This window comes from Stegostoma tigrinum, chromosome 21 (assembly GCF_030684315.1).
Source record: "Stegostoma tigrinum isolate sSteTig4 chromosome 21, sSteTig4.hap1, whole genome shotgun sequence".
In the NCBI taxonomy this organism is placed as follows: Eukaryota; Metazoa; Chordata; class Chondrichthyes; order Orectolobiformes; family Stegostomatidae; genus Stegostoma; species Stegostoma tigrinum.
The window spans coordinates 36,248,338-36,275,234 of NC_081374.1; the positions used below are offsets into that span (position 1 = coordinate 36,248,338).

General features: G+C 45.9%; 1 protein-coding gene across 3 annotated transcripts; it reads right to left on the reverse strand.

The window, feature by feature from the left end:
- Positions 1-268: 268 nt before the first annotated feature.
- On the reverse strand, positions 269-15,397 carry LOC125462893 (complement C1q-like protein 3). 3 transcript variants are annotated; one of them, XM_048553372.2, is made up of 4 exons: positions 15,294-15,397; positions 7,714-7,791; positions 3,054-3,159; positions 269-1,419 (listed from the first exon to the last, which is right to left on the reverse strand). In XM_048553372.2, exons 1-4 carry the CDS (start codon positions 15,309-15,311, stop codon positions 1,022-1,024), a joined length of 600 nt encoding a protein of 199 aa, XP_048409329.1. In that variant the 5' UTR covers positions 15,312-15,397; the 3' UTR covers positions 269-1,021. The 3 variants fall into 3 exon arrangements, with proteins under 3 accessions (XP_048409329.1, XP_048409330.1, XP_059509208.1); XM_048553373.2 differs by lacking the exon at positions 15,294-15,397 and adding an exon at positions 10,385-10,493; XM_059653225.1 differs by lacking the exon at positions 15,294-15,397 and adding an exon at positions 8,638-8,717.
- Between the last annotated feature and the right edge of the window lie 11,500 nt (positions 15,398-26,897).

Consider the following 26,897-nt stretch of genomic DNA (forward strand, 5'->3'; position numbering starts at 1 on the left):
GGGATACGGAGATACTGGGGGAAAGTGGCATCATGTGATGATTAACCATGATCCAGAATGGTGAAACAGGCACAACAGCTGAATGGCCAATTCCATTTCCTGTCTTCCTGCTAACTTAGACATGGAACTTCACCATTTAGGAGGTCAAACTCGGTGATGTCACATTGTACTCTATCAGGGAGTGACCAGGGTTCGGAGTGTCAGCCTGTGTAAACAATTCACTTCAACCTGCAATACCTTACACAGACAGAAAGGACTTAATACAATGAACAATTTCACAAGCTTTATTTAAACAGTTCCAAATGAAAATCCAGTCTTACTAATAACGATTATTCATTCAGAAACTGTAATCCAACTAAATACAAAAAGCTGTTCTGTCTGATTAACATCTGCATGCAGTGATTTGATTAAAATATGTGCCACACACAAAATGGCTGCATTGGGCGTATGTTAATATCAAAGTGACTTCCTTGGCCTTGTTAGTTATTACAATGATTACAATATAAATACGGACCCAAAGTAGTCAGGTGTGGGGAGTGAGGAAGACTCTGGTGTTGGGCCAGGTGGGATATGACTTTGATATGACCTAGGCTCCCTACAGTGTGGAAACAGGCCCTTTGGCCCAACAAGTCCACACTGGCTCTCACAGCATCCCACCAGACCCATCCCCCTATAGCCCACCTTTTCTACACATCCCTGAACACTATGGACAATTTAGTACGGCCAATCCAGCTCGCTTGCACATCCTTGGACAGTGGGAGGAAACTGGACCACCCGGAGGAAACCCATTATTGAAAAGTGCAGGAAGTGAGGGGGAAAGAGTGGGATTGGACCAGGTGGGAGATTAAAGGGTGTGGGGAGTGTTGGGGAGAGAGTGGGATTGGACCGGGTGGGATAGTGAAAAGTGCGGGGGATGAGGGAGTAAAGTAGGATTGGACCAGGTGAGATATTGAAGGGTGTAGGGAATGATGGGGAGTGGTATGTTGGGAATGCGTTATTGATTTTGGCCATAAACCTCTTCTTACTTGGCCTCCAGGAGGACGCCCTGGAAATTCAAGGCTCCTCGTCCACTCCATGCTCCTCCCTGAATGAGGCTGACCCAGACCTGGTCATTCTTGTTGAGGGTCAGTATTGCTGGCATGGATGCTGCCTGGGCTTGACTTGCTGACAGGATGCTATGGATGTAACTCAGGGCTTCTCTATTTTTCATCAGGTGCACCTCGGTGTTGCCTGAATTTGACAACCCGAGCAGTGAGTAGGTGAAGTAGTAAATCCCAGCCACAGGAGCAGTGAAGATCCCAGTTGAAGGGTTATAGCCAGAACCTTTGTTCACAATAACTGTGTCATAGACGATGTGACCTGGTCCAATCGGGTTCTTGCCATCGGACACCTTGGCGTGGAAAATGATGCTTGGCACATCTGGAAATGAAGGTTACATTGGAATGAAGGACCAGGAAGAATTCAGACTACAGTAACAACAACAATCTGCATTCATCTCACACCTGTAATGGCATTAACCATCTCAAGATTCGTCACTCAAGAAAAACAAACCAGGTCCTGGGCCACTCAGAGATAGTAAGAACTGATCCTGGAGTCAGAGATGAAACAGTGTGGAGCTGAAGGAACACAGCAGCTCAGGCAGCATCTGAGGAGCAAGAAAGCTGACGTTTCGGGTTGGGACTCTTCTTCAGAAAATTTAAAGAAGGATCCCAACCCGAAACGTCAACTTTCCTGCACGTCTGATTCTGCCTGACCTGCTGTGTTCCTCCAGCTCCACACTGGCCCTGGGCCACCTCAGGGGCATCTCAGGAACAGTGACGAGAAGCTCACTTGAAGAGGTTGGTTTTTCAAAAGTGCTTGAAAGAAAGACACAGACAGAAAGCGAGAAAGAGAGGGAGGGAAAGATGGTGAGATTTCGGGAGGGATTTCCGTAGCTCACTGCTCAAGACAACTGAAGGAATAGCCTTCAATGACAGAGCAAAGGAAACCAGAGGATGCGTGAGAGGCCAAAATTGGAGCAATGCGAAGATTCTGATTGGTTATAGGGGCTAGAGGAGGCTACAGAATTAGGGAGAGTGTAGTGGCTGGAAGAGGTTGCAGAGATGAAGAGAGATGTATGTGCTGAAAGAGGCCAGAGATAGGAAGCAACTGTAAGGGCTGGAGGATTTTACAGAGACAGTAGGGTTGTAGGGGCATTTTTTTCAATCATGGGATGTGCTGTCAATCAAGTGGGCTGCTTTGCCCTGAATGATGTCGAGCTTCTTTAATGTTGTCGGAGTTGCATCCAATCAGGCAAGTGAGTATTCCATCATACTCCTGACTTGTACTTCATAAATGGTGGAGAAGCTTTGGGAGTCAGGAGAATGAGTTACCTGAAGCAAAATCCCTGGACGCTGTCATCTCAGTATTTATATGGTTGTCCAAGTCAGTCACTGGTCAAAGGAAAACCTCAAGGTTTTGATTGTAGGGAATTCAATAATGTCAATGTCATTGAAATTCAGAAAAGAGGTAGTTAGGTTCTTTCCAGAAAGGGGTAGCTAGATTCTCTCTTGTTGGAGATGGCTATTGCCTGGCATTTGTGCAGCTCAATGTTTGTTAGTTTTAATGATTCATGTTTTAGCAGGCAGCACTGATGCTCTATTGCTATATAGGCCTCTGAGGCATGGACAGCCAAAACCTCAAAACATGGTGCGGTTCCCCATAGGCAAATTCTTCAACTCCAGGGGCAGAAAAGATGGCCCACGAGTAGACATTACTGGAATCAATATGGCTGGGACCAAGGTGCTGATCAATCAAAACCAGCAAAACTGAGTGGGACACAAATGCCAAGCAAACCAGATCCTGTCCAACTCAGAGATCAGTCTGGGACGGAGACTCCCAGGAGCGCTGGGGAAAACCTTTATGGATGGCATCTATACAATCCTGACAACGGGAAACATCCCCAGTGATTGGTGGAGCAGCTTGGCTTCCAATTAAGATGAAGAAAGCTCGTTCAGGAAGGCACTGGACGAGAGGAAGCTCAAAAATATCACACCAAACATATTCTCACTTACATGTCTGCAGAGTAGCGACCTGCTGTTCCAAATTTGCAATTCTAGTGTTCAGGATGTCCAGCTGTTTCAATTTATCAATGGCGTCTTTTACATCCTGAAAGGTCAACTGAAACAAAATACAAAATACAACTGCTTCATATTCAGAAAGGCATACAGAGGTGGACAGAGGTCCTGAAATGTCAGTGCAGCACTGCTTCAGCGCTGAGCCTGAGGCAGTGCGGCATTCCCTCAGTTCCTGGCCTCAGGCTATGCAGCATTCCACCAGCGCAGAGCCTCAGATAATGCAGCACTCTATGCACAACTTCAGACACTGCAACACTCCCTTAAGTGCTGTCCACAGTGCGGCGATCCCTCAGCACTAACCCTGTGACATTGTGGCACACACTCAGTATTGACCTTCTGACAGCACAGCACTTCCCCAGTACTGACCCTCTGACAGTACGGCACTCCCGAAGTACTGACCCTGTGACAGTGCAGCACTCCCGAAGTACTGACCCTGTGACAGTGCAGCACTCCCTCAGTACTGACCCTGTGACAGTGCAGCACTCCCTCAGTACTGACCCTGTGACAGTGCAGCACTCCCTCAGTACTGACCCTGTGACAGTGCAGCACTCCCTCAGTACTGACCCTGTGACAGTGCAGCACTCCCTCAGTACTGACCCTGTGACAGTGCAGCACTCCCTCAGTACTGACCCTGTGACAGTGCAGCACTCCCTCAGTACTGAACCAGTGACAGTGCAGCACTCCCTCAGTACTGACACTGTGACAGTGCAGCACTCCCTCAGTACTGACCCTGTGACAGTGCAGCACTCCCTCAGTACTGACCCTGTGACAGTGCAGCACTCCCTCAGTACTGACCCTGTGACAGTGCAGCAATCCCCCAGTACTGAACCAGTGACAGTGCAGCACTCCCTCAGTACTGACCCTGTGACAGTGCAGCACTCCCTCAGTACTGAGCCTGTGACAGTGCAGCACTCCCCCAGTACTGACACTGTGACAGTGCAGCACTCCCTCAGTACTGACCCTGTGACAGTGCAGCACTCCCTCAGTACTGACCCTGTGACAGTGCAGCACTCCCTCAGTACTGACCCTGTGACAGTGCAGCACTCCCTCAGTACTGACCCTGTGACAGTGCAGCACTCCCTCAGTACTGACACTGTGACAGTGCAGCACTCCCTCAGTAGTGACACTGTGACAGTGCAGCACTCCCTCAGTAGTGACACTGTGACAGTGCAGCACTCCCTCAGTAGTGACACTGTGACAGTGCAGCACTCCCTCAGTACGGAGCCTGTGACAGTGCAGCACTCCCTCAGTACTGACCCTGTGACAGTGCGGCACTCCCTCAGTACTGACCCTGTGACAGTGCAGCACTCCCTCAGTACTGACCCTCTGACAGTGCAGCACTCCCTCAGTACTGACACTGTGACAGTGCAGCACTCCCTCAGTACTGACCCTGTGACAGTGCAGCACTCCCTCAGTACTGACCCTCTGACAGTGCAGCACTCCCTCAGTACTGACCCTGTGACAGTGCAGCACTCCCTCAGTACTGACACTGTGACAGTGCAGCACTCCCTCAGTACGGAGCCTGTGACAGTGCAGCACTCCCTCAGTACTGACACTGTGACAGTGCACCACTTCCTCAGTACTGACACTGTGACAGTTCAGCACTCCCCCAGTACTGGCCCTGTGACAGTGCAGCACTCCCTCAGTACTGGCCCTGTGACAGTGCAGCACTCCCTCAGTACTGACCCTGTGACAGTGCAGCACTCCCTCAGTACTGACACTGTGACAGTGCAGCACTCCCTCAGTACTGACACTGTGACAGTGCAGCACTCCCTCAGTAGTGACACTGTGACAGTGCAGCACTCCCTCAGTAGTGACACTGTGACAGTGCAGCACTCCCTCAGTACGGAGCCTGTGACAGTGCAGCACTCCCTCAGTACTGACCCTGTGACAGTGCGGCACTCCCTCAGTACTGACCCTGTGACAGTGCAGCACTCCCTCAGTACTGACCCTCTGACAGTGCAGCACTCCCTCAGTACTGACACTGTGACAGTGCAGCACTCCCTCAGTACTGACCCTGTGACAGTGCAGCACTCCCTCAGTACTGACCCTCTGACAGTGCAGCACTCCCTCAGTACTGACCCTGTGACAGTGCAGCACTCCCTCAGTACTGACACTGTGACAGTGCAGCACTCCCTCAGTACGGAGCCTGTGACAGTGCAGCACTCCCTCAGTACTGACCCTGTGACAGTGCGGCACTCCCTCAGTACTGACCCTGTGACAGTGCGGCACTCCCTCAGTACTGACCCTGTGACAGTGCGGCACTCCCTCAGTACTGACCCTGTGACAGTGCAGCACTCCCTCAGTACTGACCCTGTGACAGTGCACCACTTCCTCAGTACTGACACTGTGACAGTGCAGCACTCCCTCAGTACTGACACTGTGACAGTGCACCACTTCCTCAGTACTGACACTGTGACAGTGCAGCACTCCCCCAGTACTGGCCCTGTGACAGTGCAGCACTCCCTCAGTACTGGCCCTGTGACAGTGCAGCACTCCCTCAGTACTGACCCTGTGACAGTGCAGCACTCCCTCAGTACTGACCCTCTGACAGTGCAGCACTCCCTCAGTACTAGCCCTGTGACAGTGCAGCACTCCCTCAGTACTGACCCTGTGACAGTGCAGCACTCCCTCAGTACTGACCCTGTGACAGTGCAGCACTCCCTCAGTACTGACCCTCTGACAGTGCAGCACTCCCTCAGTACTGACCCTGTGACAGTTCAGCACTCCCTCAGTACTGACCCTGTGACAGTGCAGCACTCCCTCAGTACTGACCCTGTGACAGTGCAGCACTCCCTCAGTACTGACCCTGTGACAGTGCAGCACTCCCTCAGTACTGACACTGTGACAGTTCAGCACTCCCTCAGTACTGACACTGTGACAGTGCAGCTCTCCCACAGTACTGGCCCTGTGACAGTGCAGCACTCCCTCAGTACTGACACTGTGACAGTTCAGCACTCCCTCAGTACTGACCCTGTGACTCTGCAGCAATCCCTCAGTAGTGACCCAGTCACTGTGCAGCTCTCCCACAGTACTGGCCCTGTGACAGTGCAGCAATCCCTCAGTAGTGACCCAGTCACTGTGCAGCTCTCCCACAGTACTGGCCCTGTGACAGTGCAGCACTCCCTCAGTACTGGCCCTGTGACAGTGCAGCACTCCCTCAGTACTGACACTGTGACAGTTCAGCACTCCCTCAGTACTGACCCTGTGACTCTGCAGCAATCCCTCAGTAGTGACCCAGTCACTGTGCAGCTCTCCCACAGTACTGGCCCTGTGACAGTGCAGCAATCCCTCAGTAGTGACCCAGTCACTGTGCAGCTCTCCCACAGTACTGGCCCTGTGACAGTGCAGCACTCCCCCAGTACTGACACTGTGACTGTGCAGCGTTCCCTCAGTACTGACCCTGTGACAGTGCTGCAATCCCTCATACTGCCCTCCAATGGTGGAATGCTGGGTTTGGAAAGATAAAGTTTGTCACAACAGTGAAAATGAATTTCACAATTAAGTAACATTTTAAAATCTCCGTACCATTTACGTGTTCCTTGCAATGGAGCTAACTAATAAATTGTTCCTGTGATAATGGGAACTGCAGACACTGGAGAATCCAAGGTAATAAAATGTGAGTCTGGATGAACACAGCAGGCCCAGCAGCATCTCAGGAGCACAAAAGCTGACGTTTCGGGCCTAGACCCCTCTCTGATGAAGGGTCTAGGCCCGAAACATCAGCTTTTGTGCTCCTGAGATGCTGCTGGGCCTGCTGTGTTCATCCAGCCTCACATTTTATTATCTATAATAAATTGTTCCTGTTGTCTTCGTTCAGAAGCAGCATGTGAGTGGAACAGATCAGTCCTCATCACTGGGGGTGGGATGGGAATTGAGGCTGAAATCACTCGGGAGTAACTAACATGGCACCGTACCTGGAGGAGCACTCACATGGGTTGCCTCTTCTGGATTCACATGATGATGTGAGCAAGGCATTGGATTTCTGCTTGGCCTTTTTTTCTGGCCTTGCTGGATGTTGGCAGGGAGGAACTGGAGTGATGGTGACATGTGGGTCTGAGCTGCTCAATGTCATTTAACCCAACAGCCACCTAGCCCCTTCCTTCCCCACTCACTCATTGAGACACCCCGTCAGCCTCCCTCAATCAGCGCCTCACTCACCGACCCTCACACTCATTCACTCACTCCCTCTCATTTACTCACTCATTTGGCCTCCCTCAATCACAGCCTGGCTCTCACTCACTGCTTCACTCACTGAGCCTTCCTCAAACACCACATCACTCAATGGTGCTCACCCACTTACTCACTCACTCACGCAGCCTCCCTCACCCACACTCCACCATTGACCCTCACTTACTCATTCACTCACCCACAACTTACTCTCTGATTCACTTTCACTCACTCACTCAGGCTCACTAACTCAAATTCTCTCTCTCATTCTCAAGCATTCACAAACACTCAATCACTTTTCATTCACTCACTCGCCCAACCCCCTCCTTCCCTCGCTCCCTCATTCACTCATTTTCTCATCCCCTCCCTCATTTTTTCACACTCACTCGGTCACTGTCTCCCTCACCTGTTTGTAGCAGACACTTACCTCAGATGCCCAGGTACAGTCCTGAGAGGTAGTGGACCAGCAGCTGAAGTGACAGAGAGCTGAAAACAACCAGATCACCTGAAACAAACACAACAAATGATTCACAGGGTCAAAGACAGCGTTACAAAAACTGGTCAATCAGAAAATGACTCCCGGAGAGCCTATCTCCACATCTTTATTACAGCGCATCATCCATTAACCTGGCAGTTAGTGCTAATTCCAATCACCTTCCTTACAGACCATCCTTCAGAGTGACACTCTGACAGTGAGACATGCCCTCAGCACTGACCCTGGAATAGTGCAGCACTCCCTCAGCACCAAACCTCTAACAGAGTAGTACTCCCTGCTTACTGGGTCTCCAACAGTGCAGCACTCTCTCAGTACTGACTCTCCAACAGCGCAGCATTCCTTCAGTGATGACCCCCTGACAATGCAGCACTCCGTTACAACTGACCATCCGACAATACAGCTGTCCGTCAGTACTGACGCCTCAACAATGCAGCACTCCCTTGGTATTGGCTCTTGGACAATGCAGCACTCCCTTGGTATTGGCTCTTGGACAATGCAGCACTCCCTTGTACTGATCTTCTGACAGAGCAGCAATCCCTCAGTTCTGTCGCTCTTGTATTGCAACACACCGTCAGAACTGCAATCTTTCCAAATAAACTACAGACATTACAGAATTTCTCAAACTCCTGCACTGTGTGAAATTCCAGAGTAATATTCATTTTAAAATTCTTTCAGAACATTATATTCTGAGCGACTGAAACTTGCATTGCAACATTTTCACTCAGCTGTTGAATCCACAAAATATTTCACAACTTCTCCTTGAAATCACATGAAGCAACCACATCCACCTGGATGGAAACAAAGGCAGCATCAAACTGAACAAATTGTCAAATTGAAATGGAAGTGGACATATACTTTCCCAGTGTTGGTCATTTTTATTTCACGGGTCCTCGATCCCGGGTCTGAGTTACTCTCTGTCAGTGTCTCTCTGGGTGCAGGGTATAAACCAGCCCAGCTCAACCCCGCCTCCCTAACCTGTTCTTCCTCTCACCCATCCCCTCCTCCCACCTCAAGCCGCACCTCCATTTCCTACCTACCACCTCATCCGACCTCCTTGACCTGTCCGTCTTCCCTGGGCTGACCTATCCCCTCCCTACATCCCCACCTATACTCTCCTCTCCACCTATCTTCTTTTCTCTCCATCTTCGGTCCGCCTCCCCCTCTCTCCCTATTTATTCCAGTTCCCTCTCCCCATTCCCCTCTCTGATGAAGGGTCTAGGCCTGAAACATCAGCTTTTGTGCTCCTGAGATGCTGCTTAGCCTGCTGTGTTCATCCAGCTCTACACTTCGTTATCTCGGATTCTCCAGCATCTGCAGTTCCCGTCATCTCTGATCTCATTGTCTCTGAACTGTTGTCTATATCACTGGGAGTTGGAAATCAGGAAATTGCAACACCCTGAGAGAATGCAGTGACATGTGATCGGACAAATAAAATGCCCAGGCTAATGTGGGAATGTGGTGTCACTTCCAGACACTGCTGCTGGTCGGATTTGAATACATTTAAGAAAATATGGAGTGAAATGCTAGTCCGCGAGGACAACGTGAATTGTTGTAAAATCCCCACCTAGTTCCCTCATGCTTGAGGGAGGGAAATCTGCCATCCTTACTCACTCTGGACTAAGTGTGAATCCCGACGCACAGCAGATAGGGGGAGAGAGGGGAATCTGAACGTGCAGATTAGTATCAACAGAGGTTCCCATAGACTTGATTGTAACCACTACCTTGAATTTATGTCAAGAATGCACCCACAGTACAACCCCTCTGTCAGTTTCGCATTCCCTCATTACTGAAACTCCAACAACGCAGCATTCCCTCAGTAAAGACCCCCCAACAGCACAGCACTGTCTCACTACTGGCACTCCAGCAGTGCAGCCCTCTCTCAGTACTGGCACTCCAACAGCACAGCTCTCTCTCAGTACGGGCATTCAAACTGCTCAGCATTCCCTCAGTAATGGCATTCCAACAGCACAGCACTCCCTCAGTAATGATACTTCAACAGCACAGCTCTCTCTCAGTAATGGCACTCCAACAGCACAGCTCTCTCTCAGTATTGGCACTCCAACAGCACAGCCCTCCCTAAGTAAAGGCATTCCAACAGCACAGCTCTCTCTCAGTACTGGCATTCAAACAGCTCAGCCCTCCCTCAGTAATGGCACTCCAACAGCACAGCTCTCTCTCAGTACTGGCATTCAAACAGCTCTGCCATCCTTCAGTAATGGCATTCCAACAGTGCAGCCCTCCCTCAGTAATAGCATTCAAACAGCGCAGCACTCTCTAGGCATTGGTTCTTGGACAATGCAGCACTCCCTCAGTAATGACCCTTGACCTTGCAACACTCCATCTGTACTGAGGTCTTTCCAAGCATACTGCTTACATAACAGAATTTCTCAAACTCCTGCACAGTTCGAAGTTCCAGAGTAACACTAATTTTAAAATTTATTCAGACTACTGCACTCGGAAAGACCAAATCTCATCCTTGCAATCTGTTCTCTCGGTGACTGAATCCATAAAATGTTTCATAAGTCCTTCCTGAAAGTCACATCAAGCAGCCACATCAAGAAACTGAACAAATTGCCATATGGAAATGGAAGCAGGCATATACTTTCCCAATGTTGGTCATTTTTCTTTCATGGGTCCTCGATCCCGGGTCTGAGTTACTCTCTGTCAGTGTCTCTCTGGGTGCAGCGTGTTGTCTCTGAGCTGTTGTCTATATGACTGGGAGTTGGAAATGAGGAAATTGCAGCACCCTGAGAGAGTGCAGTGACATGTGATCAGACGAATAAAATGCTCAGGCTAATGTGAGATTGTGGTCTCACATCCAGACACAGCTGCTGGTGGGATTTAAATACATTTAAGAAAATATGGAGTGAAATGCTAGTCCGTGAGGACAATGTGAATTATTGTAAAACCTGATGAAGGGTCTAGGCCCGAAACGTCAGCTTTTGTGCTCCTGAGATGCTGCTGTGCCTGCTGTGTTCATTCAGCCTCACATTTTATTATATTGTAAAACCCCACCTAGTTCTCTCATGTGCTTGAGGGAGGGAAATCTGTCATCCTTACTCACTCTGGACTAATTGTGAAACCAGAAGCACAGCAGAGAGGGGAATCTGAACAAGCAGATTAATATCAACAGAGGTTCCCATAGACTTGATAGTAACCATTACCTTGAATTTATGGCAAGAATCCACCCACAGTACTACCCCTCTGTCAGTTTCGCATTTCCTCATTACCGAAACTCTGACAATGCAGCATTCCCTCAGTAAAGACCCCCCAACAGCACAGCACTGTCTCACTACTGGCACTCCAGCAGTGCAGCCCTCTCTCAGTACTGGCGCTCCAACAGCACAGCACTCCCTCAGTAATGGCATTCCAACAGTGCAGCCCTCTCTCAGTAGTGGCACTCCAACAGTGCAGCACTCCTTAAGTACTAGCGCTCCAATAGAACAGCGCTCTCTCAGGACTAGCACTCCAGCAGCACTCTCTCACTACAGGCACTCCAACAATGCAGCACTATCTCAGTACTGGCACTCCAACAGCGCAGTAGTCTCTCATTACTGACACTCCCACAGCACAGCACTCACTCAGTCCTGGCAGTCCAACAGGACAGCACTCCCTCTGTAATGAACCTCCAACAGCACAGCACTCACTCAGTCCTGGCATTCCAACAGGACAGCACTCCCTCTGTAAGGACCCTCCAACAGCACAGCACTCCCTCTGTAATGACCCTCCAACAGCACAGCGCTCACTCAGTCCTGGCATTCCAATAGCGCAGCACACCCTTGGTATTGGTTCTTGAACATTGCAGCACTCCCTCAGTAATGTCTCTTCAACAGCACAGCACTCTCTCAGTAGTGGCACTTCAACAGTGCAGCACTCCCTCAGTACTGGCACTCCAGCAGTGCAGCACTCCCTCATTACAGGCACTCCAACAGCGCAACACTCTCTCACTACTGGCTCTCCAACAGTGCAGCACTCACTCAATACTGGCATTCAAACAGCGCAGCACTCTCTAGGCATTGGTTCTTGGACAATGCAGCATTCCCTCAGTAATGACCCTTGACCTTGCAACACTCCATCTGTACTGAGGTCTTTCCAAGCATACTGCTTACATTACAGAATTTCTCAAACTCCTGCACTGTTTGAAGTTCCAGAGTAACATTTATTTTAAAATTCATTCAGACTACTGCACTCAGAAAGACCAAATCTATCCTTGCAACCTTTTATCTCACAGACTGAATCCATAAAATATTTCATAAGTCCTTCCTGAAAGTCACATCAAGCAGCCACATCAAGAAACTGAACAAATTGCCATATGGAAATGGAAGCAGGCATATACTTTCCCAATGTTGGTCATTTTTCTTTCATGGGTCCTCGATCTTGGGTCTGAGTTAATCTCTGTCAGTGTCTCTCGGGGTGCAGGGTATTGTCTCTGAGCTGTTGTCTATATGACTGGGAGTTGGAAATGAAGAAATTGCAACACCCGGAGACAATGCAGTGACATGTGATCAGACAAATAAAATGCCCAGGCTAACGTGAGATTGTGGTCTCACATCCAGACATAGCTGCTAGTGGGATTTGCATAGCATTTAGAAAATATGGAGTGAAATGCGAGTACAAAGTGACTTATTATTAATGCCCACCGTGTTCACTCATGTCCTTTAGAGAAAGAAATCTGCCATCCTTACCCAGTCTGTGCCATGTGTGACTCCAGACACGCAGCAGTGGTGTTGACTCTTAATCACCATATGGGGTAGGCAATTGTGAGACCCGTTTGCAAGAAGTTGCCATGAAGCTGAAGTTAACAAAGGAAACTAAACAGAGCACCCAGCATCAGCCGACACACTGGGAATGATAATCCCATGTTCACAGCCAGTCTAGTCAGGATAGGTGTGGATTATATGGATAATTGTATGATTAAGCTACAGCATAATATGGGTTAGATTTGCAAATGCTAAGACAAAAATGGAGCTTGCAGTTGCAGATGGACTCAGTTAGTACCAATCGTGAGCATACATAGAAATAAATGTTAGCCCAGACATTGTGATTAGAAGGTGGGGAAGCTTTTCCAAGCATATGCAACACATAAACTGGCACCTAGGCCTCATGGTTAGTGATAACCACACTCACCTAGAACTCGTAGTTAGGCTATGACCGTACAATTTGTGGTTTTAGGGAGGATCAAGTAAAGCAAAAAAGTGTATTAAAAACACAGAACGAGCTGTTGCTGTAGTGAGGTCCCAACATCTAATCACCTGATCGACATCTAATAGGAATGTGAGCCGAACCCAGGTCGGGCACAGTTATTTTTGGCAACCATAAAGTAATTGTCACTGCTCTGGTAATAAATGGTTGAATCTTTGAACCATTCACCACTGGTTATTCTATGGATGAATAGAGTATCCATCAGTAGACGTCCTCCCTATCATCTTGGTCTGCACAGAAAATGGGGGAAGCAACAAGAGGGGGAAACTGCATTGAATTCATATTCAAGGAAAGACCACTGCAGAGGCCTTGTTACAGAGAAAATCGCCATGCCCACAGTAGCAATCAAACATTCCCACAAGAGGAGCAGCACAGGATTAGTACAGCTGCCTCTACAATGCCCCCATCGACCATTCTTAGCTCAGATACAGAGAGCCAAATATGGCATTGTTACACAGTCAGAGGGTCAGTACTGCGGGATGCTACACTGATTCAGTACTGAGGGAGCGCTGCACTGTCAGAGATTCAGTACTGGGGGAATGCTACACTGTCAGAGCGTCAGTAGTGATGGAATGCTGTACTTTGAGAGGATCAGTACTGAGGGAGTGCTGTGCTGTCAGTGGGTCAGTGCTGAGGGAGTGCTGTACTGTGAGTTGGTCAGTTGTGAAGGAGTGCTGTAATGTGAGAGTGTCAGTAGTGAGGGAGTCCTGTGCTGTTTGATGGTCAGTACTGGGGCAGTGCTGCCCTGCCAGACGGTCAATACTAAGGGAGAACTACACTGTTAGAGGATCAGTACTGGGGCGGGGTGGGGGGTTGGTGGAGAAGTGCTGTTCTGTCATTGGATGAATATTGAAGGAGTATTGCTTTGTCTGATGTAACAAGGTGTAGAGCTGGATGAACACAGCAGGCCAAGCAGCATCAGAGGAGCAGGAAAGCTGACATTTTGAGTCTGGATCCTTCTTCAGAAAATTCTGAATGTCTGATATTCTGTCTCCTGCAAGGGTTCCCTCAGCCACTGTTTGGAGTCAGAGACATGGACTTATGTCTCAGAGATATCCTTTGACTAAGAATTATTCCTGAAGCAACATATTTCAAAAAACAGATGATCTGGGTCATGCTCAAATTGAGGTTTGTGGGAGCATGCTGTGCACAAATTTGCAGCAGGGTTTACTGTTACAACAATGAACACCCTTAAGAGGAAGGTTCCTCAGTGATTGTCCCCACTTCATAGTCTGTGTCAAAGGCCTGGCTGTTCCTGAAACTCTATCAAGGCAGTAACTTCAGCCTAACCCCGGGCCTACGGCCTGGTTTGAAGATCTGGGGGTCTCTCGGTAATCTCAGATCTGAAGACCTTCAACAAATTGACATGCAACGTGGGGCCAAAGGACCTGGGTTTTGGGGAGGGGTGGCAGGTGAGGAGAGGGGAAAAAGGAAAAGCTCTTAATTGTCAGAGGGAATATTGACTATTCCCCTCACCAGAGCTGGAAGGGTTCAGTCATCATCATTGATTATGTGGGTCAGGCTTGCATTTCCTGACTCAGATCCCCGTATGGAGTCACTGGATTCAGGTCTGGGCCCCTCTCTGCAGGAGGATGATATTGGCCTTGCAGGGGGAGCTGTGCAGATTTGCCAAAACCAATCCCAGGGCCAAAAGCATTACATTCCAATGACAGTTTTCACAAACTGTGCAGCGCTTGCTTAAGAGGGGAAAAGGGAAGAACCTGAACGAGCAGATTACGATCAAAAAAGTTTTCCATACACTAAATAGAAACCATTTTCTTGAATTTATACAATCAATGTTCCAACAGTACTAACCCTCTGTCTGTTTTGCATTCCCTCATTACCGAAACTCCAACAATACAGCATTCCCTCAGTAATGACCCCCCCCGCAACAGCACAGCACTCTCTCAGTACTGGCACTTCAACAGCACAGCACTCTCTCAGTACTGGCACTGCAACAGTGCAGCACTCTTTAGGACTGGCACTTCAAAGTGAGCACTCTCTCAGTACTGGCATTGCAAAAGTGCAGCACTCCCTTGGTAATGGCTCTCGGAAAATGCAGCAATCCCTCAGTAATGATCCTGCACTGTCTGAAATTCCGGAGTAATGCTCAGTTTAAAATTCTTTCAGAACATTATATTCTGAACGACTGAAACTTGCATTGCAACATTTTCACTCAGCTGTTGAATCCACAAATGTTTCGCATTTCCTTCTTGAAATCACATGAAGCAACCACATCCACCCGGATTGAAACAAAGGCAGTATCAAACTGAACAACTTGTCAAATTGAAATGGAAGCGAACATATACTTTCCCAATGTTGGTCATTTTTATTTCACAGGTCCTCGATCCCGGGTCTGAGTTGTTCTCTATCAATGTCTCTCTGGGAGCAGGGTGTTGTCTCTGAGCTGTTGTCTATATCACTGGGAGTTGGAAATGAGGAAATTGCAACACCCTGAGAGAATGCAGTGAGATGTGATTGGACAAATAAAATGCCCACGTAATATGAGAATGTAACAATGATTTCTTTTAGATTAGATTAGATTCCCTACAGTGTGGAAACAGGCCCTTCAGCCCAACAAGTTCACACCGCCCGTTGGAACATTCCACACAGACCTATCCCCCCATAACCTACACACCCCTGAACACTATGGGCAATTTAGCATGGTCAATACACCTAGCCTGCACACCTTTGGACTGTGGAGGGAACCGGAGCACCCGGAGGAAACCCACGCAGACACGGGGAGAATGTGCAAACTCCACACAGACCAAGGCTGGAATCGAACCCGGGTCCCTGGTGCTGTGAGGCTGCAGTGCTAACTACTGAGCTGCCGTGCCGCCCTATTAAGGCCTTCACAGAAACTTGGGCCAGGAATGGTTGTTGGAAGCTCTGGGATTTAGATGCTTTAAAAGAAATAGGGAAGGTGGTAAAAGAGGCGGGGGAGTGGCATTGCCAGTCAGGTCTAGTATAGCATCTTCTAAAAGGCAGTTTGAGAATGATATGTCTACAGAATCAGTTTGGGTTGAGGTCAGGAACAAGAAAGGGGCAGTCACTTTGTTGGGTGTTTTTTACAGACCCCCTAACAGTTGCATTGAAATGGACTAGCAGATTGGGAGGCAGATACTGGGAAGGTGCAGAAGTCACAGGGTTGTTATCATGGGTGACTTCAACTTTCCAAATATGGATTGGAAACTTTTTAGTTGTAATAGTTTAGATGTAACGGATTTTGTTCCTGTGTGTTCAGGAAGGATTCCTGACCCAGTATGTAGATAGACCAACAGGAGGGGAGGCCACTTTGGATTTGGTGCTTGACAATGAACCGGGCCGAGTGTTAGGCCTGTTGGTAGGAGGGCATTTTGGCAGTAGCGATCATAACTCTGTTACTTTTACAATAGTCAAGGAAAAGGATACGTACATACAGCAGGGTAAGGTTTATAATTGGGGGAAGGGTAATTATAATTCTGTTAGGCAAGAACTGGGTAACATAAAATGGGAACAGATGCTGTCAGGGAAGAGCACAATAGAAATGTGGAGATTTTTAAGGAATGCACACTGTGTGTGCTCAATATCCTTGTCCCTAGCAGGCAGGGATAATGCAGTCAAATGAGGGAGCTGTGGTTCTCAAGAGAGATTGAACAATTTGTTAAGAGGAAGAAGGAGGCTTATATAAGGTTTAGGAAACAAGAATCGGAAAAGGCTCTAGAGAGATACAAGTTATCCAGGAAGGAACTGAAGAAAGGGCTGAGGAGAGCTACAACTCTTAGGAGAGGCCCTTAATGAATACTTTTCTTTGATATTCACAACTGAGAGGGACCTAGTTGTAGGGGGGGATGGGGTGAAACAGGCTGGTAGGCTAGAGCAAGTGGATATTAGTAAGGAAGATGTACTAGGAATTTTGAGGAACTTGATAACTCACCAGGTGCTGATGGGATTTATCCAAAGATTCTATGGGAAGCAAGGAAAGAGATCGCAGGGTCTTTGGTGATGATCTTTTTGTCCTCACTATCCACAGGTTTAGCACCAGAAGATTGGAGAGAGGCAAATGTCATCCCCTTGTTCAAAAAAGGGAATAGGGATAACCCCAGAAATTACAGGCCAGTTAGCCGTACTTCAGTGGTGGGCAAATTATTGGAAAGGGGTCTGACAGTTAGAATTTATGATCACTTGGATAGGCACAGTTTGATTAGTTATAGTCAGCATGGATTTGTGAGGGGTAGATCACGCCTCAAAAATGTTAATGAATTCTTTGAAGAGGTGACCAAACCATGGGTGAAGGTAGAGCAGTGAATGTGGTATACATGGATTTAAGTAAGGCATTTGATAAGGTTCCCCATGGTAGGCTCATGTAGAAAGTAAGGAGGCATGGGATAGAGGGAAATGTGGCAGATTGGATTCAGATTTGGCTGACCCTTAGAAGGAGTGCAGTTCAGAGTATACATGTTGCTTGACCTTGGCTGCCCACTCAATGGAGAATGCCATGTGTTCACCTGCTTGAGATATGGCAGTACTTATAGCACGCTCGAACTCTTCCATGCTCTACACAATGTTGTGCCTAACCCCTGGCATTGACCACCACGTGTTTCCCTAATCTTTGCAGTTTGTCTAGTTGACTTTGTGGCCGCAACTAGATGAACAATCACTAACATTTAACTCAGTGAGGCCTGATCCAAAGCAGTGTTTTGAGTGTCTCTAAGCTTGGCTGTCACAGGCTCCCTCAGCTCTTGAGGAGTATCTGTGCTGTGCTGATGAGAATGTGGTCCTGATTGGAAATTCAGCCCCTTCCTGACCCAGATGTTCATTGCTAAGTTGGATCAGGATGCACATGATTTAGGCTTTTCATGTTCACTGGTGGTAATATTGCCCAGATTTGGAGTCTACAGTCTCCAGGTGTAGGGTCTGGACTGAGAGCATCTATAAAAGGACAGCCCAGTTTCAATGGATCTATGGGCACAGCATGGCATGTTCCCAACTGCCCATTGTGGCACCACCAGCTAAGATGTATTCTCATCTGCTACATTGTCATTTTGACCTTCTGACAGCAATGGACTGGCATCCCAATGCCCCAGCAATCTGGAGACCTTCTGCCCTAGCAAAGATGAGGCCCTAGAATTTGGCCAATGCTCCATCTATCTTTCATTCTTTTTGATTTTGAGTCTGCTTGCCACAGGTGAATGAGGAAACTTAGTGGCTTGACAAATATCAATTGATTCACTTGTCCACACGCGGTCTCAGCGCTCATATTGACCCATTGGTGTGTTAGTTTCTATCCAACCACTCCCTCAAGCATAGCAGTCACCAGGCTTTAACTTCAAATACCATGCAGTGGTGAGGGTGATCACATGTTCACCAGCCTTCGTGAGGGCAGGATTGAGGAGGTATAATATTGAGGGAGGCTGTGGGTTATGAAGCACTGCAGAAACAAAATGCCGAGTGAGTAAAGATGTACATGCAGCATGTGGCTTCGATAATGGGGGAGCTTATGCTTTGACCATTTGCTTCTCATGTAGCCAACCTGGACGTTCTGAAACTTCACCCAATGTGGGATCCTTCAACAGAAACAAACCCCGCCTCACATTTCCATGAATTTCAGGTGCCCACATTTGGCCCAATGTAGCTGCCTCGAATTCAGCCTCAGATGACTGTCTGTGTGGAGTTTGCACATCCTCCTGTGCCTGTGTGGGTTTCCTCTGAGTGCTTTAGTTCACTCCAATGGTCCAAAGATATACAGATTATGTGGATTGGGTATGGGGAAATGTGATGTTTAAGGTCGGGGGGAGGGCTGGGTCTGGATGGGATGTTTTTCAGACGGTCAGTGCAGATGGGATGGGTCAAATGGCCTCCTTCTGCGCTGAGGTATCCTATGAATCAACATCAGGAATGTTGTGCTGATAATCTGAACCCATGTGCCATGTGGAGTTGTCATCTCAACATCAATTCTATGTGATAGACTGAATTTGACCTGGAGGCAACCAGACCTCTAGCTTTTCCCCTTTGCCTGCTTTTTCTTTCACAGATCCTTTAAAAGGTAACTGCAGTGATGTACTGCCTTGATACACATGGATGTCATTTAATTAATTATTGGTGTGATGTTCAATAATGTTAATGCTGGACTGGACAACTAACTTCAGTGCAGGCAATTTTAAAATAAATCATAATCATGTTTATTGTAATTATAAATTGTTTCAGCACCCAAAAATGTTCTAAATGTACCCTATTTTGGAGGCAGGTTTCAGGGCTAATTTGGAACCTTAAACATGCGTTGATCAAATCAACGTGGGCAGCCACAGAAATTGAAGTGCCATTTACATTCAGCATAAAGTTACTTTGCATACTTTTGCTAGCTTCATTGTTTGTAAGCCCTTCAAAATGACTGTATTTTAAATGCCCAAACAGGAGGTACCATTTTAAAAGCTTTTAAAAATGAATACATATCGAACTGACTTCCGCACACCAATGAAAGTAGTAAATGTTTCCATCCAGATTTTTCTCCGTTTTAAGCACAAATATGGTGGGGCGACCTTCTGGTTTCTTACAGCAGCATCTCAGTGTGGCATGTCGCTGACGCAGTGTGTAGCCAAGACCCAGTGCAATCTGGGAGTTAGGTACCAGCATGGTCTGCTGTACTGAACTTTTATTTGTGCTATGCTGGACATTTTATTTCTGTACTGTCTAAACTCATAGCTAAAGAAGCTGTGCCTATGTACTTTTGTAACTAAGTCAGGACTGTAATTGGTGATACATAAACTTTTCACTATACACATTGAGTACCCATGACAACAAAGGCTACTCTATTCTAAATAATGGACAGGAGATGACTGAAAAATATATACTTTCTAATGAACAAACCTATTTTAAACCGCATTAAACAACACCAAATTACAGTCTTTAATGAATAAAACAATAATTTGCAATGCAGAAGCAAACATTTACTTTCTGAAGTACCAATTGCATGGTTGAGAGCACATATTTCATTTGCCGGTACAAAAGTGCATTTATACAGAAAATTAAATAAATGTTCAGTTCTGAAAACAACTGCAATTTACACCTGATTGTCAATGATCCCTGGAGAAAACTTCATCCTGTAAGCCAAGGTTTTAAACAGCATTCGGAGACAGTAAGGACTGCAAATGCTGGAAGTCTGAGTCAATAGATGTGAAGCTGGAAAAGCAAAGCAGGTCAGACAGCATCCAAGGAGCAGGAAACTGCTGATGCTGAAGTCAAAAATAACACAGTGTGGAGCTGGAGAAGCACAGTGGACCAGGCAACATCAGAGGAGGAGGAAGGTTGATGTTTTGGATTGGAACCCATCTTCAGAAAACATCAGAACTTTAGAAATGTCAACACACATAAGGTATGTGAGGACTAAAGGGACTCTATCCCTATTGTTGTTGGGGGAAGGGCGTTTGAGAGCAGAAATGTGGGAGTTGGAGGAGATACGGTTGAGGGCATCCTTAATTATAGAGGAAGAGAAATAACAGTCCCAAAAGTAGTAAGATATCTAGGAGGTCCTGGAGTGGAACAACTCATCAGGGAGCAGATGCGGTGGAATTGAGACTATGGGATGACATTTTAATAGGAGGGTGGGTGAAAGGAGGAGTAGTCGTGGCAGTTGTGGGAGTCAGTGGGTTTGACATGACCTGATATAACCTGTCCATCTTCCTACTCACCTATCTATTCCACCCTTCCCACTGACCAATCACAATAATTTCCCACCTAATCCACCTCTCACCATCCCACCTACCCTTTCCCCAGCCCTATCTCCCTCCCTCCAAATACTTCTATGCTTCCCTCCCCCTTCGCAGTTGTGATGGAAGGTTTTGGCCTCTAGCTCTACATTTCTTGACTCTGTTATAACATGCACCTTTCTTTTCCATTGCTTTCTGTAGGTAAAGAGGCAGTTAAGTGAAGAGAGTTGCAACTATCATTGCATTTATTCATGTCTTCTCTGAAGCGCAGACCATACATTTCCACATTAATTGTGATTATGTGTTTTTTAAAAAATTGAGCAAATGTGATTGCACTTGAGTTTGAATATGTGATCTATCTCAAAAGACAAGGTAGCTTTTCTTAAATATGTAATGAGGTTATCCATTCGGAGCGGTAAGGTACCTCTTTGGATCTGGTTCCATGACACCTGCGTTGAAGGTCAGGTAACATTTAGGGAAGCTGAGGTACTCTTTAGAATTATTATAAGTAGGTATTAATGTGTGTGAGAAGTGCATGGAAGCATTATCAACAAGTTCGTTAGAACTGTCAACAGACCTGACAAAGCCAACTTTTAAAACTTTACAAGGGGCCTGTCAAAAGATTCAAAAACATCTGCCAAGAGCACCTATCAAGGGAAAATGTCAAATATATCTAGCCAACTTATTAAAGTGAACTATCAAGGTATTTAAAAGACCTGCCCTTTAAATTTTTGAAATAACACGTCTGGAGTATTTCAAAAAAATTGCCTATCAGTCCCCTTTTTCTGTTGATACAAGCCTAAGGATTTCCATTACTCAGTTAGTGATGCATAACTGATTTCACAACCAACTGTCCTCACAGTAGGTTGCTGCAATATCTCCATTTGATAGACAACTACAAATTGTTATATACTTTGATGTAGGATTATGAATTCCAATGTGTATAATTATTAAGTGAGTGTAGACTTGAATAAAATATTTGTTGTCATACCTTATTTAGCTGAAGGAATTTAAATGTGGTAAAGTATTTTTATGAAGCAGAGTTTCTTTTTAACATATTGATATCTGCAAAAGACGCTTAGAATCTTATTTTGTCTCATTGCTGAATGGGTCCAGAGGTCTGCGCTTTGTAGATACTGGGTGAGGTACACATATGAGCAAAGGATTGTGAATGGGGTCATGGATTAGCTTGAGTTGACAATAAATGGTTATAGAAGTTTTAAAGTGACATGGAAGAGAGCAGAAGGTATCATGAAGATCATAAGGGGGCATGCTGTATGGCTGGGGAATTGTAGGCTTTCCTAGCGGTCAATGAGAGGTCATGATTACTCATGGATGAGGCACAGCCCACTTCCATACCCAGCAGCCTCTGTTCTTGGTTCAGAGCTACATGGCCTCCAACTCAGAGTTAAACTCCAGTCTTTAGGGCTACTATTACCGAGGCATGTTTGCAGAGCTAGAAAATGTCTCAACTCTGCACTCTTGACCTAGGAGTGAAAATCCAGGGCACTGCTATTCTGGCTTCCCATGAATCATGGTACCTACCAGCTTCATATCCAGTAGCCCAGAAAAACCTTTGAGATCCAGCAAACTTCATGTTTCTTATTCCTAAACTGCAGAAGGTTTGGTCTTTATTATCTGTCAAATCAAAATATCTTCAAGTATATTAAAATGACCACTGGTCATGTTTGCACCCTTTGTTTCTGTTATTTCTACTCTGTGAGCTACTTGATTTTAACTGTCACATGTAATGCTGTTGGAGATTTGTTAATTTAGTGTTCTCATTCATCATCCTTGGGTGGATTTGTAACATTGGCTTTAATATATTGCTACAGCCTTGTTAGGGTGCTTTACGATGGGGGTGGGGGTGCAACCTGATAGAAGTTTACAAAATCATGACAGGCATGGAACGATGGTGTCTTTTTCCTAGGATAGAAATGCCAATTACTAGGGAGCATAGGTTTAAGATAAAAGAAAGTGCGTTTAAAGGAGATGTGAGAGGCACATCTAGTATACAGAGGGTGGTAAGTGTCTGGAATGTACTGCTGGAGGCTGGTGGTGGAACCGGATACAATAACAAAGTTTAGGAGGCATTTTGACTGATTTGTGGATAAGCAAGGAATAGAACGATACGGGCCATGTAGAGACAAAAAGTTTTAGTTTAGAAAGACAATATGTGCCACCGCGGCCTTGGTAGGTCAAAAGGCCTGTTTTCTGAAGGGTCCAGACCCAAAACGTCAGCTTTCCTGCTTAGCTGATGCTGCTTTGCCTGCTGTGTTCATCCAGCTCTTGTTATCTCAGACTCTCCAGCATTGGCAGTTCCTACGATCTCTGTCCCTATAAGACCATAAGACATAGGAGTGGAAGTAAGGCCATTCAGCCCATCGAGTCCACTCCGCCATGCAATCATGGCTGATGGGCATTTCAACTCCACTTCCCTGCACTCTCCCCATAGCCCTTGATTCCTTGTGAGATCAAGAATTTATCAATCTATGCTGTACTGTTCTTTGTTAACATATAAAGAGGAACACTGAGAACCCAGTAATTAACTGACGGGATTACACCACAATGTTTCATGTTTTTGAACAAATTAATCTTTAACATAAATATAAGGAAAAATTAAACAAATTTAGCACTGTTGAATCAATATTATTTATAAGAGCTTATTCTGCTTTTGATATCTCCTCAAGATTTGGTTTATGTTACAAAACCTTAAATGTCAATTCGCATTTCCTGGGATTATAGCAAAGAAATACCATACCCCTCCAGAAATCATTTAAATTTCCCTCAGCATTTCAGCTACTCCTTAAAATGGCTGTTATTTAGGGATTCTTCCACTAGCTTTTGGTAAGTGATCACTTAATTTTTTTTAAAGAACTCGCAGCTATGCATACTTCAGCTCCTCGTTCTGTCTTTGGACACACACAGATTTCTTTTATCTCAGTCTGCCCCCACAGTTAATTGATCTCCCCACCCCGGCCTCAATCCATGTCCAAACTTCACTCTCATCCTCGCACCCTTGATCTGTCACAACTTGTCCGGTTTGTCTCCCACCTATCCACCCCACCCATCCCACTGATCAATCCCCACCTCTGCCTACCTGCACCTATCACCATCCCACCTACATTCCTCAGCCCGTCCTTTCAACTCTATTTATTTCTGAACTCTCCTCCCCCTCCCCCATTTCCGAAAAAGGGCCCCAACCTGTCAGCTTTCCTGCTCCTCTGATGCTGCCTGGCCTGCTGCGTTTTTGCACCTCCACACTGTGTTATTTCTGACTCCAGTATCTGCAGTTTGTGCTACCTCTATTCAAATTGGCTGCTTTCTACCACCAAATTCTACGAGGGCCACTGTTGTTTCATCCAACAGCTGCAATCTACAGCAATTCTTCCAGGTGCTTGCCTGCAGAAAACCCAGGCTGAACTGAATAATCTGAACTGTTGCTTCAGTCAACAAACAGACACACAGATAAATCGTACAAAGAGACTTTTCGCCTCCACATCTGATCACCACAAAGTAGTGATATGCTCATGAATTCTCTCAAAAAAACGTAAATAATTTTATTGCTATGTTACTTTTCGATCCCGTAACCCAATAGTTTATATTTCTAGTATTATTTTTCAATTCTTTCTACAAATTGTTAGCTCCAGTAAGCAAATCCCTTGTTTACAATATTGTTTCACCTTCTTCTGATCTGGGCACTGCCCAAATAATTTTAATCTTTTATATTTTAAATTCATTCATGGGATGTGTGTGTTATTGGTTGGGGTTTTATTGCCCATTCCTAGTTTGAGAAGGTGGTGGTGAGCTACCAAATCATGCCTCATAAACTGTTGCCATCCATTAGATGTAGTTGCCCCCACAATGCTGTTAGGGAGGGAGTTCGAGAATTTTGACTCAGTAGCACTGAAGGAGCAATGATATATTTTCAAGTAATTGACACTGAGTGTCTTGGAATGGAACTTTCAGGTAGTGGTGATCCCATGTGTCTGCTGCCCTTCTCCTTCTCACAGATTGTGTTTGTATGTTTGGAAGATGCTGTCTCAGGAGTGTTGGTGAATTTCTGCAGTACATCTTCATGATTACGTACATGGCTATGGGATATCTGTGGTGCACAGAGAGAATGTTTTTGTATGTAATACTGCTTTGTCCTAGATGATGTCAAGCTTCTTGAGTATCATTGGAGCTGCACTCATCCAGACAAATGGAGTGTATTCCACTATACGCCTGACTTATGCCTTCTAGATAGTGTACAAATTTTGGAGAGTCAGGAAGTGAGTTGCTCACTGGAGGATTCCCAATCTCTGACTTGCTCTTGTCGACATATTATTTATCTTCTAATTCAAGCTCAGGTTGTTTTGTTGAAATAAGTGTAGACCTTATATCTCTATTACAAGCTAGAGATGGGTCATTTATTATTTGGTCTTGCACTTTTGCCTATGATATGATCATGTAAGATAAGTATAGAAAGAAACATAGAATGCTTGAGAAACTCAATATTTCAAGATAACGTCTGCAGAGAGAGAAACAGATTAAACGTTTTGAGTCTGGTAATGACTCTCATTCAGAAAATAAACATTGACAAACAGAGATTCACTTCTCACAGTAATTGACTCCAAGCTTGTTTAAAAACATTCACTTAAGATATCTACCAATTTCTTAACTGGATACCTTAATTTGTGTACAGTTAAAACCTTAAGTCCAAAACTAAAATGAGAAGATGAGCGTGCAGAGACAATATGCTCCTCTTAGGGTGAAGGGAAAGGCTAGTAGGTGTGGGGCATGCTGGTTGACTGGAGAAATTGAAGTTTTGGTCAAGAAAAAGAATGAAGTATTTGTCAGGTATAGAAAACAGGGACCCAGTGAATCCCTAGAAGAGTACAAGGGCAGTAGGAGTATACGTAAGAGGGAAATCAGGAGAGCAAAGAGACGGCTTGAGATAGCTTTGGCAAGTAGGGTAAGGAGAATCGGAAGAGATTCTACAAATACATTAAGGACAAAAGAATGACAAGGGAGAGCATAGTGCCCCTTCATGATCAGCAAAGCTGCCTACGTGTGAAATCACAGGAGATGGGGAAATGCTAAATGAATATTTTACTTCAGTGTTTACTGTGGAGAAGGATATGGAAGTTAGAGAACTTGAGGAAACAGATAACGATATCTTGAAAAGTGTTTATGTTACAGAGGAGGTGCTGGAGATCTTAAAATGCACCTGATTAGATGTACCCTAGAACTTTGTGGGAAACTAGGAAAGTGATTGCTGGACCCCTAGCTGAGATATTTATATCATCAATAACTATGGGTGAGATGCTGGAAGACGGGAGTTTGCCTAACAAGGTGCCATTATTTAATAAAGGTGGTAAGGAAAAGCCAAGGAACTACAGACCAGTGAACCTGACATTCAGTGGTGGACAAATTGTTGGAAGTGTTCTGATGGACAGGGTTTATGTGTATTTGATTAGGGATAGTCAACATGGCTTTATTTATGGGAAATCATGTCTCATGAACTTGAATGACTATTTTGAAGAAGTGACAAAGTGGATTGATGAGGGCAGAGTGGATGACATTGTCTGTATGGACTTCAGTAAGGCATTTGACAAGGCTCGTCATGGTAGACTGGTTAGCAAGGTTAGCTCACATGAAATACTGAGCACATAAACTGGCCACTTGGATACAAAATTGGTTTGAAGGTAGGAGAGAAAGGGTAGTGATGGAGGTTGCTTTTCAGACTGTGAGCCTGTGAGCAAGAGTATGCAGAAAGGATTGGAGCTGGATTCACTGCTTTTTGTCATTTATATAAATGACTTGGATGTGAATGTGGGAGGTATGGCACATAAGTTTGTAGGTAACACCAAAATTGGTGGTGTAGTAGACATCAAAGAAGGTGACCTCAGAGTACAATGGGATCTTGAACAGATGGGCAGATGGGCCGAGGAGTGGCAGGTGGAGTTTAATTTAGATAAATGTGAGGTGCTACATTTTGGAAAAGCAAATCAGGGCACGACTTACACACTTAATGATAAGGTCCTGGGGAGTGTTGCCAAAAGAAAGAGATCTCAGAGTGCAGGTTCAAAGTTCCTCAAAAGTGGAGTGACAAGTAGACAGGGCAGTGAAGAAGGCATTTGGGATGCTGGCCTTTATTGGTCAGTGCATTGTGTGTAGGAGTTGGGAAGTCATGTTGCAGCTGTACAGGACATTGGTTAGACCTCTTTTGGAATACTGTCTACA

What these genes read in the sequence shown, in the direction of transcription:
- LOC125462893 (XM_048553372.2), bottom strand. An exon ending in ACTGTACCTGGGCATCTGAG is followed by an intron (nt 3,160 to 7,713) that starts GTAAGTGTCTGC and finishes ATTTTGTTTCAG; the next exon opens with TTGACCTTTCAGGATGTAAA. An exon ending in GGTCGCTACTCTGCAGACAT is followed by an intron (nt 1,420 to 3,053) that starts GTAAGTGAGAAT and finishes CTTCATTTCCAG; the next exon opens with ATGTGCCAAGCATCATTTTC.